This window comes from Colias philodice, chromosome 24 (assembly GCF_061535455.1).
Source record: "Colias philodice isolate Cphi_HAF_F1 chromosome 24, ilColPhil1 Martin Lab GWU primary, whole genome shotgun sequence".
NCBI classification, from domain to species: Eukaryota; Metazoa; Arthropoda; class Insecta; order Lepidoptera; family Pieridae; genus Colias; species Colias philodice.
Window position 1 is genome coordinate 977,680 of NC_143109.1, and position 20,785 is coordinate 998,464.

General features: G+C 35.4%; 1 protein-coding gene across 2 annotated transcripts; it reads left to right on the forward strand.

Moving 5' to 3' along the window:
* The first annotated feature begins 3,690 nt into the window (after window positions 1-3,690).
* LOC149477601 (uncharacterized) lies at window positions 3,691-20,659 on the forward strand. Of its 2 annotated transcripts, XR_016317574.1 has the most exons (13): window positions 3,691-4,285; window positions 4,689-4,792; window positions 5,065-5,101; window positions 5,310-5,500; window positions 6,002-6,096; window positions 12,969-13,079; window positions 14,317-14,433; window positions 14,828-15,034; window positions 15,726-15,830; window positions 16,145-16,358; window positions 16,872-17,051; window positions 17,513-17,922; window positions 18,025-20,659. XR_016317574.1 is itself a non-coding variant. In XM_089710422.1 (12 exons), exons 1-12 carry the CDS (start codon window positions 4,126-4,128, stop codon window positions 17,828-17,830), a joined length of 1,839 nt encoding a protein of 612 aa, XP_089566548.1. In that variant the 5' UTR covers window positions 3,691-4,125; the 3' UTR covers window positions 17,831-20,659. The 2 variants fall into 2 exon arrangements, 1 of the variants encoding a protein (XP_089566548.1); XM_089710422.1 differs by having other exon boundaries at window positions 17,513-20,659.
* The last annotated feature ends 126 nt before the right edge of the window (window positions 20,660-20,785 follow it).

A 20,785-nucleotide genomic window follows, 5' to 3' on the forward strand; every position in this document is an offset into this window, starting at 1 on the left:
GTCATTGAACTCGCGTATTGACTTTCGGTACGCGGAATCTAGTGCTTTACGAATGTCTTGTCGTCCGATAGACGCCAATTGCAGTTCATTCAACAAATGGTACCGAGATTGTGAATGTTTTTTCATCTTGATTGAAAGATGAGCTAAGTCGTCAACGCCCGTTTCAGTCCAAGCACTCTCACCTCCGCCGGCCGCGCCCGCTTTAAATAAAAGACACGGAAAACAAAATAGTTTGTTGCTTTCATCACAACCACACAACCACGGTGTTTTCACATATTGTTCAGATTTAAACACACGCGTATATGTTTTCGTTTTTGTCGTACATTTTTGCGTAAGATCAAGTTCAGGCCGTGGCGGTCCCTTAGCTTTACATTCAAGCCGAATTTGTAACGTTTTATCACACTTTTTAATGAACGCCACATTATAATTATTGTTCATTTTAACACTCACAAGTAATACTGATAACTACAGGCTATTTCAACACGTATTTTATAATTTTAATTAGAAAATTGCATGAATCGCGCGCGTGCATTGAAGTTGACTCGAGTCTCGAGTGTTTGTTTATATTATAGAAGTGGAAACTGGCAACATCGCGCCGCGCGCGCAATCGCTGTCCTGTCGGGCGGTAAAAACGAACCGGCAACGTTTGCGGGTGCGGCGCTCCGAATTTTGCTACTTTTCCATAGAAAATCTTTTGTTTCACGCGCAGCGCCCTGGCAAAACCCTCTCTTTCACTCCTATTGGATTTCGTATTAGGAAATGTACTAAATCTTTTTTCATTGGAGCGCAATCGTGAGCGCACCGCTTCGCGCGTTACATAATATAGTAGGTATTATACAGGTTTATGTGATGATGGAATGATGGATATATTCATTGGTATTAACATTAGTTTTAAAGATTACGATTGATTTTAAATAGTAATAATTAATGTTAATAATTAAATTAAGGAGTATGATTTTTATTATAATTATTTATGGGAGTTCACTGCACCAGCGCTCCTTAGGGCGAGCCGCCTCTGGTATGGATTATAGTTATATAATAAAATATGTACTGGTACCATGACCACCAATTTCTTCTAAACTACGCAGTTTTTTTTTCTTCAAAATAATTGTGTTTCTTTCTCGTCCTATGTTTTCCGTTTATTATTTTTAATGCCCACAACATGATTTTATTACAATCCATTAATAAACTCTTCCAAAATATGATAGTCAATATTTTTATAATTGCTGGTGCAAATTGTTTAATTTAGTATTAACTTTGGACTGGACAAGTCTAATGATTTTTTATTAATTAAGACTTGAATTATATGCAAATAACTACGAAAAACCTGTAGCCAAAACTGTATAAAACTAGATAAGAAGTAAATAGTATATAAGTTTCTGCAAATAATTTTTTATTTTACAAAAAAGATGATTATTATCTCATAAGCCCACCTAATCTGTTCTCGAGTTGACATTTAAATTATAGATATTATATTCTTTATTCTGTTTGTTTTAACTGTGAATATAAAAATCATCTATGTGGTTATTTGTATATTTGTTACAAATTATTGTATGTTTTAATAAAGTGATTAAACATCTTAAGGTGGAAGAATATAAGTGATTAATTATATTCGTGTAATTTATGTGGTTTATGGGGCTTTCTATTTTAATGTATTCTGATGCAATTTAGAAAAAATAAATTGCAATAGGACATCTTTCAAAAATTCATTTAAAACATTAATTCCTATCATTCATATTTCACAAAACGAAAAAGTAACAATTTTTTATATTCTGGACATAAAAATTAATTTCTGATGAACTTATTTATCATCTTGCATATAATTTAAGTCTTAACCAGACAAGTACAATTCAAACTAAACTATAAAGGAATTGATAAACTAACAGATAAGCTCGCTTTTATAAACGTTTTATATATTTGTATTTTATATGAATCACATGATGCTTGTAAGTAGGTTGCACAACTTTTATACAATAATCTTTCTATAATATACACAAAATTTCATTGCACTTGGCCAGTACATTACATAGGGCAACACAGTGTGGGGCATAGACAATAGACATTTTAATCATAGGTATTTTTAGTCTTTTTTATTGCTGTTTAACAATTTTTTATTACATCTTTACATCCAATCTCATTCACTTACACTCTAGCCTGTGTTGCTCTAAGATTATTAGACAAAATATACAAGTTTAAGTTTTTTCTTTGGCTTGAAAACATTCTTTGACAATATCTAATGCTGTAGCCTTTATGCTTTGCAGTTTCATTTCATTGTGACAGTATTTATATCCACTTGGAGTAAAACTGTGGATTGAATCCAAACCGAATAAGGCAACATATTATACTCAGTATATTTTGTCTTTTAATTCCATTGATTGGGAATTAATACCAAATGTTATTATCATTGTATAAAATCAAATAAATATATTTTGAGATTACGAATCGTATAATGTATGTATTGTATGTTTAAGTGCTATTAAAATATTTGTCTAATTTTTTTATTAAGTTATGTGTAACATTTTTTGGTAATAATAAAATTAGAAAGAATAACTCTATATGTATTATTTCATTTATAAACCCAGGTCCCACAAAAAAGCTACCAACTATATTTCAATTTATTTTCTTCATACTTTGTTTTGGTCCTAGTAATGAGTATGGCTATATAGAGAAGCAGAATTAAGCATACATATAAAAAAAATATGCAAGTCAACTATATAAGCCTATTTAGCATTATCAAAAATGATTTTACATATATCGAAAATTCGACCGGTACCGACACCGGCACAATCCAATATGAATTTCGACAGTAAATTGAGACGCCTAGTTGTATAGCAGCTTAAAATTTTTTACGTTTACACAAATCATAATATAGGCAACTTTTAAGTAGTTAGTATTTTAAATCGAAAAGCAACTAATAAATAACATATCCAATAATTAAGTATTTAAAAAAATGTGTGCGTGTACTAGTGTACACACGTAAGAAGTAAAACTTCTTTTATATGACCTTATTTTTCAAAAAATAATTTACTATATGCAACTTTACAGAAATACGTCGAATCACGCACAATGGTAGCCCAAGAAAAAGATAACGTAACGGAAAAATGTCACGCGTAACGAAAAAATGTTACATTAAATTTTTTCCAATCCCGATAAAGAAGTTTCACTTCAAAAAATGACACATATTTATTATATACAATAATTAGGGCGTAGTTTATACCTAAATAAGGGACTATCTTATTAAATGGTAACTCTAGACCACGATAGGTTGTCAATGTCATTAAAGAATCCTTTTTTATATATAATTTATTGTTATAATAACTCGTGATAACTCATACTATTGATTTTCTTGGATTTTTATACTTAAAACGTTAGGAAGTGTAAGTTATTTCTAAAATTTAAATTAATTTAAAAACATTTTGGTGTCATAGGTCTTTGTTTGACATTTTCTTTAATGTTACCACATCAAAAGATATCATTTTGAACTAATCAGCCCATACAAAAATATGAATTGTTGAATCTACGCCGGAAAACTCGTGGGAAATTTCAATAAACTTATTTTCTTTTGGCTTTACTTCATTGATACCGGCTAATTTAGCTGTGTGGCAACTTTTTCAAATTCGCGTTTGATCAATAGAAATAAAAATATGAATGTACATAAATATCTCAATTATTAAAATTATTAATGTATATAAGTACCTGATTTTCTTCATTTTATCATTAATAAAATAAAATACAATCTTTTGAAATACATATTAGTTGTTGAAAAATTATTTTTTTTATAGGCGATAAGCTTTTTTTCGGAACAGTTATCTGCACTGAGTGCTGTGGATTGTGCAAACATGGCGATTTTCTACTTCATAGTTTCGTAGTAATAAGATGACATACATACATCGATTAGATTATAAAAAGCCGTATTTAAGGATTTAAATGCATAATTGTACAGTGTGTAAGAAATAGAACATATAATTTAAGTGATAATTCAAATAGTGTATATGTAAATAATATTAAAGACAAGTGAAAATCGGGCTCCACGTAATTTATCAAATTAGGTGGAAGAAATACCAATTGCTTTCATATCTCCTAAAGAAATAATTTTATAATACAAAGCATAATTAATTGCCGAATATGGAAGTTCAAGAAAACAGCGAGCTAGATAAAGAATCGAATTCTAAAACTTCCGAAGAAAAAATGGATTCGAAAAGTGAAGAAGAAATGATGGTACCTAAAATAGAAATAAAAACAGAACCTCCTGATTACGACCTAATAGCTGAAGCCTTGGTCAAACGTATGTATATTTATATAAATTTAATTAAACTCATTCAAACTAATATTTTTTTTCTATACTTCATAATCAATTCAGAAGTGGTACAGTAAGTAAAAAAACAAAAACAATCAAATTAAATAAATATTTTAACTTATTTTAATCAAGTGAAGAAAAAATAAAGAGAATGTTTACATTCAAAGAAAATGTTTACATTCTTTTACTCTAAATTAAATCAAATAAAGTTCAAGTTTGTATATTAATTATTATGGACTTACATGATAATTTGTGAACTAAAACAATTTTTAGTCAAGATGTAAACACTTTCTTTTACTCTTCATTAAATCAAATAAGTAGTTCAAGTTTGTATAGGTATTAATTATTATGGATTTAATGTGATAATATGTAAACTAAAAAAAATTTTTAGAAATCAAGTCTTCAACCTCGAAGGCAAAGAACAAAAAAGACAGAAACCCAATCATTGAGCGGAGAAAAAAAATTATCATTTCTGATGACGAATGGGAACCAGAGGTACATAAAATGCTAATTATTACTGGAAATTACTATTAAATATATGCAACATTTAGCCTGTAAAGTTCTTGTAAATCATTTGTCCCATTAATGATTTTATTCCTTCTATAGGACAGACAGTAATAACTAATTACATCAAAATCATAATCAGCATCAAAAGTATCCTAAATAAGTGCTTTTTTATCATTCACTTTGCATTCAAACTATGTTATAGGTAAGTATTTGGTAAATGTGTTTTTCCAATAAGTTGTTCAAAATTATTTCTTTTTCAGAAGAAAGAGATGAAGCCCACACAAGGCTCATCTAAATGTAAGTTTCATAAAAATAAGTAATTTCTTTTAATATACTATTTCAAGGAAAAAAAATTTTTTGTAGCTAATATTTTTTAATAAATGTGCTTGTTTCTTAGTTTACTACTTTATTATCTGTATTTCAGTTGTATGTTGATTATAGACACCAAAGTATTTTTAGAAGTTTATTTAATCTTTATTACACAAACAAACTCAAAATATTTCAGCGACCGAAGAATACTATTCTTACGACATCCTCAATCAAATAGAGATAGTCACAATAACAGAAGACGAGCGTGCTGTAGAATTCACCGAGACATATGAGTCACGGAAACACATGAACTATGTGTGCGATAAGTGTGCGGTGGGGTTCGTTGTTAAGGAGGCGTATGATGTTCACATGAAGCTGCATACACCAGTGAGTAATGTATCTTTGTATTTGTTTATTAATTAGTGTTATTTTGTATTAAAAATAGTCTTGTTTGTGAGGACAGTTTTTTAAACTAAATTAAGCTGTTGGCCTGTTGCTTAGATAAATTGTGATGAATACTTTGTTGGATTATTTTTATATCAAAATAGCTTTCTGTCTGCGGCTTTGCCCTAAACTGCGCGTTTTAAACCTACTTTTTATATATTAAAACCTTCCTTTAGAATGACAATCTTTATAAATTATAACCGCATATAATTGGTTGTGTAGTTTTATATTTATGTATATTAAAAGATACAGTATAGGGATATAGGGAGTAGGGACAGTGAAAGCGACTTTGTTTTATACTATGTAGTGATTCTGCATTTATATTGTCATAGAATAATAAAATATGGTATAATGCATATATAGACCATTCAGTAATGATTTACTTAATTTTTCTACATTGAATTATTTGTACAATAAACTAAAACTCAATCAATTTTGTTCCAGGAATCCGGATCTTTCGTGTGTGAGGTGTGTGAAACGTACTTGAAGAGTGAAGATACACTTCATCGTCATAAACTTAGACATTACAGGAGATACAGGTATTTTTTTATTATTTTTATTACAAAAATTGGTATAAAGTTTAAGGACGCGTTTACGAATCTGACAAAAATACGCAGTTTTTCGGTGCATTTTGCGGCGAAATAGTACAAAACCAAATTTAACTAATAATTACCATAAATAGATTACTCCTTAATCTTTAAATGGTACCTATATTTTAAGTCGAAAATTTTGGTTTATAATATTGAAAAAAATAATTTCCGTTGCCTCTTCACCCAAAATTGACAATATCGTGCTGAATAAACGAACATTTTTCTTGTATTTAATAAAACAAATTGATTTATTTAAAAATATTTTAAGTAAGTAGACATGTCTAACTCAAAAAGGTACTAGATAAAACTATCAAAATGTTACAAATAGGCTGAGAAAAAAATTAAAATCAAATCTTATTTTTTCACATATTTAGCTGTAACGCGTGATACTTATTGCATTGAAATAAGGGTTATTTTATTTGTCACTACCTTGAATTATTGCAACACAATTTGTAATGAAATATTTTAGTAACTTAGTCTGCGCTCAGCCGCCGTTGTGAGTAGACACTGTGACGCTTGTAAGCAGCTCCTCGTTTACGAAAAGATCACTGTACGAATACAAAATATTTCACCTAATAAACTTGATCCTTCACGCATTTATTTTATTTATAGATTTTATACTTATGGGATTATAAATTTCATATTTAGTTTCTGACTTGATGGAGTGACCTGAACGTGTACTTCGAAGACTGCTACTGGAACTAATAAACGATTAGAGCTAGGTATGCCGAGTTTGGGCTCGTTTTGTTAGTTATGTTGAGAGTTGAGACCTTACCTCCGGACTTGATGGAGTGACCTGAAGGTGTACTTCGAAGACGGCTACTGGAACTAATAGACGAGTAGAGCTAGGTATGCCGAGTTTGGGCTCGTTTTGTTAGTTATGTTGAGACCTTACCTCCGGACTTGATGGAGTGACCTGAAGGTGTACTTCGAAGACGGCTACTGGAACTAATAGACGAGCAGAGCTAGGTATGCCGAGTTTGGGCTCGTTTTGTTAGTTATGTTGAGACCTTACCTCCGGACTTGATGGAGTGACCTGAAGGTGTACTTCGAAGACGGCTACTGGAACTAATAAACGATTAGAGCTAGGAATGCCGAGTTTGGGCTCGTTTTGTTAGTTATGTTGAGACCTTACCTCCGGACTTGATGGAGTGACCTGAAGGTGTACTTCGAAGACGGCTACTGGAACTAATAGACGAGTAGAGCTAGGTATGCCGAGTTTGGGCTCGTTTTGTTAGTTATGTTGAGACCTTACCTCCGGACTTGATGGAGTGACCTGAAGGTGTACTTCGAAGACGGCTACTGGAACTAATAGACGAGTAGAGCTAGGTATGCCGAGTTTGGGCTCGTTTTGTTAGTTACGTTGAGACCTTACCTCCGGACTTGATGGAGTGACCTGAAGGTGTACTTCGAAGACGGCTACTGGAACTAATAGACGAGTAGAGCTAGGTATGCCGAGTTTGGGCTCGTTTTGTTAGTTACGTTGAGACCTTACCTCCGGACTTGATGGAGTGACCTGAAGGTGTACTTCGAAGACGGCTACTGGAACTAATAGACGAGTAGAGCTAAGTATGCCGAGTTTAGGCTCGTTTTGTTAGTTACGTTGAGACCTTACCTCCGGACTTGATGGAGTGACCTGAAGGTGTACTTCGAAGACGGCTACTGAAACTAATAGACGAGTAGAGCTAGGTATGCCGAGTTTAGGCTCATTTTGTTAGTTATGTTGAGACCTTACCTCCAGACTTGATGGAGTGACCTGCAGGTGTACTTCGAAGACGGCTACTGGAACTAATAGACGAGTAGAGCTAGGTATGCCGAGTTTGGGCTCGTTTTGTTAGTTACGTTGAGACCTTACCTCCGGACTTGATGGAGTGACCTGAAGGTGTACTTCGAAGACGGCTACTGGGACTAATAGACGAGTAGAGCTAGGTATGCCGAGTTTGGGCTCGTTTTGTTAGTTACGTTGAGACTTGAGACCTTACCTCCGGACTTGATGGAGTGACCTGAAGGTGTACTTCGAAGACGGCTACTGGGACTAATAGACGATTAGAGCTACGTGAAGGTAGTCGTGATGATACACTCGAAGGGCAACCGGAAAGATATGACGATCAATTTTTGAAGGAGAACATGAAGACACATTTAATTCGATTTTATAAGAACAGCCTCCTTCCAGAATTGACCTATCCAAGATTCAAAAGAAATATGGAACTACAGGAACATTCATCAAATTGCCATAGTAATATAATGAAAACTAAGAATTAATTAAAAAGAATTGTTTTTCTTGAGTTTTATCCATTTTTTTATCTTTTACCCTACATAACCCTACCCTATCTATCCTACCCTACACTACTCTACTCTACACTACTTTACCCTATTCTACCATACTATACACTACTCTACCTTACCAAACTTCACATAAACCATGTACTTAATAGTCTGAAAAAAGCCTAAACATTTTGTTTGGATAGGTGAGCCTGTTCTTGAGTTATAAAATTACAACGCAAAGTGGCATCACTACATAGTATAAAACAAAGTCGCTTTCCCTGTCCCTATGTCCCTATGTCCCTTTTTACGCTTAAATATTTGAAACTACGCAACGGATTTTGATGTGGTTTTTTTTTTATTAGATAGAGTGATTCAAGAGGAAGGTTTATATGTATAATAACATCCATTAAATAGTGGAAAAGTACTGTTATTTTTGAGGTTTCTAATGTGATGTCGTAAATAATAACATTTATTCCGCTTACATTGCAAACGCAGGCTGAACCCTACGAGTTCTATCAAAATAATGTACTAAGTATTGTACACATTGAAAAAGTCTACGGAAAAGTCCGTGATGGTGTATGTCTATCTCTTATGGATAACCCACAATTACTTTTTTTTGTCATTTACTTTTTACGACAAATAATGGCTAATTTTCGAAGCGATTTTAACCAATACAGCATTAATTCTTAACCAATTAAATACCTTAAATACATTGTTCATTTAATATAGATCTATATGGCCCTTTACACCGTATGATTTAAGTGAATATTTTCGAAGATATTACAGATTTAAAAATTGCGGGACGTAGCGTTTGCGGCGGTACCGGCCGGCCGCCGCGGCCGTGCCATTGCACCCATGCGAAGCATGGGCGGGTCGCTAGTTAGATATAAATAAAGATACATATTATATACCTGAAGGTGTACTTCGAAGACGGCTACTGGGACTAATAGACGATTAGAGCTACGTGAAGGTAGTCGTGATGATACACTCGAAGGGCAACCGGAAAGATATGACGATCAATTTTTGAAGGAGAACATGAAGACACATTTAATTCGATTTTATAAGAACAGCCTCCTTCCAGAATTGACCTATCCAAGATTCAAAAGAAATATGGAACTACAGGAACATTCATCAAATTGCCATAGTAATATAATGAAAACTAAGAATTAATTAAAAAGAATTGTTTTTCTTGAGTTTTATCCATTTTTTTATCTTTTACCCTACATAACCCTACCCTATCTATCCTACCCTACACTACTCTACTCTACACTACTTTACCCTATTCTACCATACTATACACTACTCTACCTTACCAAACTTCACATAAACCATGTACTTAATAGTCTGAAAAAAGCCTAAACATTTTGTTTGGATAGGTGAGCCTGTTCTTGAGTTATAAAATTACAACGCAAAGTGGCATCACTACATAGTATAAAACAAAGTCGCTTTCCCTGTCCCTATGTCCCTATGTCCCTTTTTACGCTTAAATATTTGAAACTACGCAACGGATTTTGATGTGGTTTTTTTTTTATTAGATAGAGTGATTCAAGAGGAAGGTTTATATGTATAATAACATCCATTAAATAGTGGAAAAGTACTGTTATTTTTGAGGTTTCTAATGTGATGTCGTAAATAATAACATTTATTCCGCTTACATTGCAAACGCAGGCTGAACCCTACGAGTTCTATCAAAATAATGTACTAAGTATTGTACACATTGAAAAAGTCTACGGAAAAGTCCGTGATGGTGTATGTCTATCTCTTATGGATAACCCACAATTACTTTTTTTTGTCATTTACTTTTTACGACAAATAATGGCTAATTTTCGAAGCGATTTTAACCAATACAGCATTAATTCTTAACCAATTAAATACCTTAAATACATTGTTCATTTAATATAGATCTATATGGCCCTTTACACCGTATGATTTAAGTGAATATTTTCGAAGATATTACAGATTTAAAAATTGCGGGACGTAGCGTTTGCGGCGGTACCGGCCGGCCGCCGCGGCCGTGCCATTGCACCCATGCGAAGCATGGGCGGGTCGCTAGTTAGATATAAATAAAGATACATATTATATACGTATGATATAAGATTTTTGATAGATTTTATTAAAGTGAAACTTTTATTACATCGTCTCAAACTTTTTGATCTGTGTAGCGCATGTCGCGTGTATCGCGGCCGCCGAGTAGGTATACCTACTCGGCACGCGACATGCGCTACACAAAGCAGTGTTCGGAACCGTTCGAACAGTTTCACTTTTACCGTGGTTTCATAAAACCACACAACATTTTATTTATAGTAATGTTTCAGTATATTGTAACTTAAAAAGTATTTGCAAGTACCTATCAGTAGTATATGTATGTGCCAAATAAAAGTATTTTCTTTCTAGTTTTCGAAAACCCACTTGCATTTGATACCACAACAAAATTATATACTAAAAAAACGAGCCCAAACTCGGCACACCTAGCTCAGCTCGTATATTAGTTCCAGTAGCAGTCTTCGAAGTATACCTTCAGGTCACTCCATCAAGTCCGGAGGTAAGGTCTCGACATAACTAACAAAACGAGCCCAAACTCGGCACACCTAGCTCTACTCGTCTGTTAGTTCCAGTTGCCGTCTTCGAAGTACACCTGCAGGTCACTTTATCAATTGCGGAGGTAAGGTCTCAATATAACTAACAAAATGAGCCCAAACTCGGCACACCTAGCTCAAATCGTCTAGTAGTTCCAGTAGCCGTCTTCGAAGTACACCTGCAGGTCACTCCATCAAGTCTGGAGGTAAGGTCTCAACATAACTAACAAAATGAGCCTAAACTCGGCATACCTAGCTCTACTCGTCTATTAGTTCCAGTAGCCGTCTTTGAAGTACACCTTCAGGTCACTCCATCAAGTCCGGAGGTAAGGTCTCAACGTAACTAACAAAACGAGCCCAAACTCGGCATACCTAGCTCTACTCGTCTATTAGTTCCAGTAGCCGTCTTCGAAGTACACCTTCAGGTCACTCCATCAAGTCCGGAGGTAAGGTCTCAACGTAACTAACAAAACGAGCCCAAACTCGGCATACCTAGCTCTACTCGTCTATTAGTTCCAGTAGCCGTCTTCGAAGTACACCTTCAGGTCACTCCATCAAGTCCGGAGGTAAGGTCTCAACATAACTAACAAAATGAGCCTAAACTCGGCATACCTAGCTCTACTCGTCTATTAGTTCCAGTAGCCGTCTTCGAAGTACACCTTCAGGTCACTCCATCAAGTCCGGAGGTAAGGTCTCAACGTAACTAACAAAACGAGCCCAAACTCTGCATACCTAGCTCTACTCGTCTATTAGTTCCAGTAGCCGTCTTCGAAGTACACCTTCAGGTCACTCCATCAAGTCCGGAGGTAAGGTCTCAACGTAACTAACAAAACGAGCCCAAACTCGGCATACCTAGCTCTACTCGTCTATTAGTTCCAGTAGCCGTCTTCGAAGTACACCTTCAGGTCACTCCATCAAGTCCGGAGGTAAGGTCTCAACATAACTAACAAAATGAGCCTAAACTCGGCATACCTAGCTCTACTCGTCTATTAGTTCCAGTAGCCGTCTTCGAAGTACACCTTCAGGTCACTCCATCAAGTCCGGAGGTAAGGTCTCAACGTAACTAACAAAACGAGCCCAAACTCGGCATACCTAGCTCTACTCGTCTATTAGTTCCAGTAGCCGTCTTCGAAGTACACCTTCAGGTCACTCCATCAAGTCCGGAGGTAAGGTCTCAACGTAACTAACAAAACGAGCCCAAACTCGGCATACCTAGCTCTACTCGTCTATTAGTTCCAGTAGCCGTCTTCGAAGTACACCTTCAGGTCACTCCATCAAGTCCGGAGGTAAGGTCTCAACATAACTAACAAAATGAGCCCAAACTTGGTACACGTAGCTCTAATCATCTATTAGTTCCAGTAGCCGTCTTCGAAGTACACTTTGGCAAGTACTTGTTTACCAATCAATCACTGTCCAATGAAATTAGGTAAATGGTATCTACTTTTGTGACCATTCAACGTTACAAACAAATCAAAGTAAATTAAAAAAAAAAAACATGGCAATAAAAATAAGTTCAATTATCAAGTCGTGTCAGTTTAGTCATAATTTCGTCGTTTCTCGCATTTCGCTGTGTGTGTGAGCCGTGCACGTGTAGTAGTAAGACTCAAAACGTAAAATTGATGCGCGTCAATTTGTATATGCGTCCTTAATGTAGTTTTTATTTTGCTGTCTACTGTATTGTTTAGTTATTTTCATTTATTTAAGGATGTAAACAAATTATTTAATAAGTTTTTCACAAAATGGGGAAAGTCGAGGATAGTTTATAGTTTCCATTATTAAGTAGTGTTTTAATTTAATTATTAAGCTATTGCATAGCTTCTATCGCGGGCCTTGAGCGCGGGGACCGATTCGAGAAATTCCGTAACGAAAAACCTCACGCTCCCCACTCCGATGGACACGGAGGTGTGGCTTGAAGGCATGCTGTGCAATAGCTTTACCGCGGCAGTCCCCGAGTGCCACACGTCTTTTTTTTGTTTGTAGGTGCATGGTGTGCAGCGTCCGCTTCAAAGACAAGGACGCAGCAGCAGGCCACGTTTCGTACTCGCACAGCGGCTTCACATTCAACTGCGAGCAGTGCGGCTCCATGTTCAAGTGAGTGACCATTGATTGGGTTGCATGTAATTCGTACTAGAGAGGACATCGCTACTACACTTTTTTAACACGAGTTGGAGTCAATCGTCTCAAACTCAATTTTTATTTGTTACATTGATTGGTTTTAATTGATAAGTTTATTCATATTTTTTTAATAAGATAAACAATATTTATTTGTTACATTGATTGGTTTTAATTTATAAGTAATAAGAGGCAGAATATCTACAAAGTGTATGACTCACTCCCCCCTCCTCGCCGCCGCGCTTGTCGCACAGATTTTGTTCGAGGTGTCCTCTCTGTCTCTAGTAATAATACCTTAATGTGAGCGACGGCCCTTTCGTTGGTAAATCATAAACTACAATAACCGGACCATCTCTTTTGTGGATTGGTTGTATCCATAGAAATCTAAATAACAAGACACATAGAAGTGCTATAATGTCATAATTCGTATGAAAACCGCTGTCGCCAAAATCAACACATTCAAACCGAAAGCTAAACAGTACACACAAGTAAACTATGCCTTTTATTGGACAGCTTGATTTTAGTGAAAACTAACTTAACTATTAAATTAAGCTTTTGAATATGTATCCTAACGCACGAATTTACGGTTTATTTTAGAATAACATCCCTAAGTATATGAGACTTTTTGCTCCAATACGAACAAACGTGATAATAAGAATGGTCGACTGTGTCATTCATTGTTATTTCGATTACTATGGTGACACTCGTAATACTTGTAAATATTCTATAATTTTAAGGAAAAACGGCATTAATTCTAAAAAAAAATATTTTCCGATGAAATATTATTCCTTTATAAGTATAATTACAACTTGTGGAAGAATTTCCGCAATGGGAATTGCTGAAACACACCATGTATACACTCATACGTCTCCAGAGCAACTGAACAGTGACGAATGCACTGGTGATGTGAAAATCACCTGAGTGGCGACATGGTCACGCACGCTTACGACTTCTAGTGTCTTGTTATTTAGATTTCTATGGTTGTATCATATGAAACGTTATAACGAGTGCCTTTGTCATTATATTTTTGAACTAATCATTTTTTTTTAATTACGTTACCAAAATACGGTTTTCAATTCCGATCCAATTTTTGGATAATACTTATAAATGTATACACAGAGGACAAAAATAAACAAATAATTTTTCATTCTATCAAATATAATTTTTTGTGTATTTTGCATAAGTATGTTTTGACATATTATTTAAAACACTGCAGACGGCCGCAATACCTCAGACGGCACATAGAGCAAATGCACACGAAGGCAACCCCAATGGAGTGTCCCGTTTGCCACCAGGTGTTCTACGAGAGCGGCTGGTATAGAAACCATGTGAGGTGGGTGTAAATGGGGAAAAAATTATAAAAAATATTTGTGGGTAGTTTGAATTTAGAAAAAAGATGTGTATCAACATGTGTGTGTGACGGATTGGTGTTCTATTTGTTGCTGCCTGGAATTGTGCATTAAATGTTGAATAGAAATAAAATAAAATTTAAAAATTTGGCTTTACCCACAGGAAGTTATCAAAATTTTTACAAACCTCACCTCATTGTAATTCAAATGAACAGAATTTTATAATTCTTGATTATGTGGGTAGTACACAAACTACTAAATAAACAACAAAAACAAAAATAAAAATTTGAGTTATGAATGTTAATTATAGTAACATATTTTTTCCTTCGCCTATTTTAAATAATCATTTTTTTTTAATAAAATAAAATCCCTTTACAGGAAACACAACAAAGAAGTGCAAGACTCGAAAATAGTCCGTTGCAGGCAATGCGAGAAAACGTTCAAAGATAAAACCTATCTCAAACAGCACATGTTAATGCATGAGTCGAGAATGGACGTCGTCTGTATCGAATGTTCTACGAGCTTCCAGAATATACATTTACTAGACGCTCACTATAAGGAAGCGCACCCGGATAACTTTGTCGTGTAAGTTTACAAATTTTACAAGTAAATTTATATGTTCAAAACGGAGGGTAGTTTACAAATTTATATGTTTACAATCGAGGGTAATATACAAATTTTTTGTTTACAGAAGCGGGTAGTTTACAAATTTATATGTTAAGTTGGTTTTTGTTACACCCACAAAGTTTTAGACACTTGAAAATATCTCCTGTGGTTTATTATTATTATTTCCGTTTATTTACTGTTTTAATTTTTGAGGGTTGTCGTAAAAAAATTATATAAGTTTTAATGCACGTGTCGTGCATGAATGAGGTATGTGTGAGAATATACATTTAATGGATACGCACTATAAGGATAACTTTGTTGTGTAAGTTTACGAATTTATAAGTTCAATTGACTTTTGCTACATCTACAATGTTGTAGAAGGAACTTCAAATATCTCCTATTCATTATTCACTGTGTTCATTTTTGAGGGTAGATATAAAAAATAAACAACATATTGGCGAATGGACGTTGCATCAAATGGTCTACGAGCTTCCAGCATATTCAAATGCTCGATGTGCATTATAAAGAAGCATTGGAATGATTTTCTTTCATGAAATTTGAGGGTAGTTTCCAATTTTATAAAATTTCATTGCAAAAATATACTTTTACGTGTTATTATTTACTTACGTTCTACTAAAATATGCCTTTTTATAAGAGTTCCTTTTACCAGGCGTCCAGACGAAGAAAATAGGTGCACGTCATGCAATCGTGCGTTCGAAACGCGCGCCAAACTACACAGCCACATTATACGGATGCACGTAGACGGTGGTAAGAAGTGAGTATTTTTGTATTGTGAATGAATTGATGAAGGGATTTTGCTATTAGTATGTGTAATAAAGAGTGGGTGGATTATTGGGGTAAAATTTAAAGTGTCATTTTATTTTTTTAATTTACACTAAGTAGAGGTCGAAAAAGTGATTTCGGCATGAGAGTAAGCGCTGAATAAGTCTTTTAAATTGAAATTTAAAAGGGAATTTTCACGTTTGGCTTATTTTAAATGAAAGTGTGATAGAGATGGACGCAAAACACGTTCGAGCACTATATTATCGTGATTAATAAACGTTGTTCATTCCGTCGGGTGTCCGCCAGGTATCAGTGCGACTACTGCAAGCGGCTGTACTTCTCGAAGGGCGAGGTGCGGTCGCACATCACGTGGTCGCACCTGCACGCCGGCGGGCACGCGTGCACGTGCGGCCGCGTGTTCCGCACGCCCGTGCGCCTGCGCGACCACGTGGCCACGCGCCACCTCGGCGCCGTGCCGCCGCGCGACAAGGCGTGCCCGGTGTGCGGCAAGGCCTTCGCGGTGAGTGCCCGCCGTCGCCATGGCGACGCGCGACCACGTGGCCACGCGCCACCTCGGCGCCGTGCCGCCGCGCGACAAGGCGTGCCCGGTGTGCGGCAAGGCCTTCGCGGTGAGTGCCCGCCGTCGCCATGGCGACGCGCGACCACGTGGCCACGCGCCACCTCGGCGCCGTGCCGCCGCGCGACAAGGCGTGCCCGGTGTGCGGCAAGGCCTTCGCGGTGAGTGCCCGCCGTCGCCATGGCGACGCGCGACCACGTGGCCACGCGCCACCTCGGCGCCGTGCCGCCGCGCGACAAGGCGTGCCCGGTGTGCGGCAAGGCCTTCGCGGTGAGTGCCCGCCGTCGCCATGGCGACGCGCGACCACGTGGAGATATTAGATGCACTGTTTTTCAGGTTTAAGAGTAATTTAGTTCAATCCAATATGTCAGTAAATCAAACGATTGTGACGAAAGTTGAAAGATCTCCAAATTTTTTATTTAAATGTCAATATACTAATCGATACTCCTCTCCCAGAACCAGCAGGTGCTGACGCGGCACATCAAGGGGCACGCGGGCGAGACGTTCCCGTGCGGCTCGTGCGGGCGCCGCTTCAAGACGCAGTCGTACGTGAAGGTGCACTACCAGGTGGCGCACCTGCACATGTCGCGTGCGGAGATCCGCCGCCGGACCCGCCGACAACTCATCATGGTGCAGGTGCGTGCGGACAGACAGACAGACTGACATACGCACGGACTGACGGACGTATACATTCAAATAAAATGCACATAAAAAGAGACGTATGTTTGTGTAAATTCACATACATGATGTATATTCAATATATACATTGTTCACACACAGACACATAGTAAACAAGCACTCACGTATACACTTATAATCCTCACACACGAATGCAAAACATATCATTTTCATTAGCAGTTCACACCAGCAGTAAGCAAACACGCATATATTCGTTAACACACGCATATTAACAATATACTCGACCATACATGTACATGCCTGTAAAAACACCCTAACTCTACTTAAAACATCTGTTTTAATTGTTCTTAAAACGTTCCAAATTCCTTTAAATACCAAAACTATCTTAAAATTATAACTACACAATTGACATAAACACAACGCACCATACTAAAATTTATATTTTATTCCCTCCACAGTCTGAGCAAGCTCAACCGCAAAACGACAACGAAACGTTCGCGTGCGAGGAGTGCGGCAAACAATTTAAAACGCAGTCCTACGTGCGCATACATTACTACATTAAACATTTAAACATGACTCGAGAGGAGGCAAAGAGGAAATCAAAGGAAGTCAGGGAGGCCACTGCATCCATGGTATACAAGAATCCGCTCCAAATTGAAGAGGTTTTTGTGAAAACAGAAGCCGAAGATGGGGAAAAACCCATGGAAATACCCATGTTTGAAACGTTCATAGATATACAGAGGGAGGGAGACTGCGAGACAGAGAAGGAAGATTGAGTTTAGGGTAAGAGAGAGATGGCAGGATTGGGATTGGTACATTTTGTTGGGTAACAGCTACGTACGAGACAGAGAAGGAAGATTGAATTCAGGTTAGGAGGAAAGAGATGGCAGGATTGGGATTGGTACATTTTGTAAGTAGCTGTGGTAGCAGTCAAGCTACATGCAAGACAGAGAAGGAAGATTGAATTCAGGTTAGGAAGAAAGAGATGGCAGAATTGGGATTGGTAGCTTTTTAGGTTACTAATAATTTTGTTCTATATGAAAATACTGGGTTCATTTATCTGACTGTTTTAGAGGATAATGGTTATGAAGCAATATTTGTATATTATTGTTTAAACTGATAAATGTAAGGATTATTTTTAATTACAAATGTTATTGGTTTTTGTTAATGTTATGGTTGAATAAAGTTTTTGGTCCTTCGAGACCTAGTAAGCTAAAATGTAGGTGTCTCTTAGGTTCTGTTTCGCAATGGCTAAGTAAGATTATTGTAATGTTAATAAAATAGTATTCCTGATTATTTCAATTTTATTATTTTTACGGCCAGTTGTTAAATGTATCGGTAAATTAGAATTTTTGAATAATAAATATTTGGTCTTACCACAAAACAATTTAAACACAGTCTAACTTTAAACCATGGATCTGTCACTTTAATGTGAAATACGACAAAACCAGATAGAGAACCCGCGCTTAAAGATAAACCCTGTCTAAAGTTTTTTGTGGTAAGACAGATTATTTTTACTTTTCAATTTGGTATTTATGAAAAAAAAAAACACGAAAACAATCTATAATTCTCTTTCTTTAAACCGGTTTCATTATCTCTGTGTTTTATTATTAAAACAGTAATCTTATTTTGACATTGTGAAACAGATTATTATTAGTGTAGAACTATGATTAGGTAACGTTAAATGCGTATGTTGAGCTAATAAATATTATGAAATATGCTAACAGTTCATGAAAATTACGTTTTTTTATAATTGCGTTGCTTGTCTATCTAAATTTTTTTTGCAATACTGTGTCGCTAGAAGACGCTTCTAGCGTTACATCGTTAAAATTCTTATATTTATCATTTATTGAAGTAAAATGAAAAAATATTAAGTATACTTAAATTAAATTAATTTTCCTAGAATTACTTATTCAGAGGTTTGCAGCATATTTTAAATTTAAATAAAAAGTATCTTGAATGATATGATTCATCAACTAGCTTCGAAAGAAGGAGAAAGTTCTCAATGCAATTTTTTTTTGGTTTTGTTAATTTCGAACTTTTGACCGGGTGAACGGATTTTGATGATTTTTGTGTATGAACTCTTATGTGGTCTCATTTAAATTAGGTGGACTGATAATTCGAAGGCGGTTTATTTTTTTGTAAAAATAATATTTTTTATTTGTTTTATTTAACGCCTGTTAAAACTTTTCAATGTTACATCATAATATGAAGTATCTAGATAAAAAATTAAAGCATAATAATAATATAGTGTAAAATACGCGCTTCTAGCATATGTTGCAATTTAATTGATGTGTATTTATTTATTTTCAAATTGTTTATTTTTATTACAATCGATATATAGGTACATACTTTATGGACACATATAACATGATGAAGTTTCACTGCATTGAAAATAATATGCTTTTAAAGCATAAAATATTGTGTTATTCTTGTCCATGGACGTATAAAAAAAGACGGACGGTATATCGCCTAAACATTGAGTGAAGCCTAGTAATGGCGGTGACACACCCATGTGTGTGTGCCATGTTGCCATGGCAACACTATGGCAACAGCTGTCCTGATGACAATGGCGGCTGTATTTTTTTCTAGAAATTTTGCCGTAATAATTTTGTCATTAAAACATAAAAGAAATAACTTGCTTCCCTGTGGAATGTAATCCCTTGTGTTTTGTTATTTAAAATTGTACTGTTGCGACATCATTTAACCACGCAAGACGGCATTTTAAATATTTTTTGTGAAACAGTGACGCAGTTAATCTGTCGGTAGTTCACGACGTAATGGCGGCCGACTAGCTTACTATGGTGAGAGTGTGTGCGTGTTCATTGTCTTTACACGATCGCTAGCTTACTACGGTACCTTCACGTTGTTTGTTCGTAAAACGGCGTCCGTCTTTTTTTATACGTCCATGTTCTTGTCATAGTTACTCGAATCAAATAACTTTTTCTAAACTATAACTACTTCTGACTAGTTCTAGATAGAACAATATGCATAAATATAAATAAGCGGGAAGCTTGCCCACTTTACGACTAGATAAAAGGTTCTAATCCCCCCAGAACCGGATTATCTAAATAGAACATATTTATATGGTATTTGATTATTGCTCAACTATTGTTCTTTTTTGAGGGACTTGGACATTCAAAAATGTATTAGATGAATTAAATGGGTAAAAACTTATGTATATTGTATTTTTTTTTTACCTTGTTTGGTACCTATGATTAATTTAATTGTTATACTTACGTTAAATTATATATATGTTTTATCTTCTATTCTCTTTATAGAAAATTTGTAAAAGGTATTATTAAAAAACTAAATAATACCTATTTGGTTAAGACCTTTGATATGGGTTTACCAAACAAGGTTATTTCAATACAATTTTGTTTTTATATTTTAAGTCGAAAATTACCCAGGTAGTTAATATATAATTAATTGAAAAAAGATCAGGAAAAATACATGTACTTGCATTTGTACTTGTTATCTTTTATCTTAGCAATTTTCTCTTACTGTACCTATGTCATAAATAATATAAAATCTTACAAATGTTAAAGCAGGATTTCACATTTTGTTAATACTTATAGCTGTTTAATTAAAATAATTAATTGTTACAGTTGTTTTATTTATTTTTCCTCTTTTAATTTTTCTTTTTGTATAGACTCATAAACAGGACAATGTTTGATATACTTAGATTTAAAACTATTATTTGATATTGGGACATAGTGAAAATAATGAAA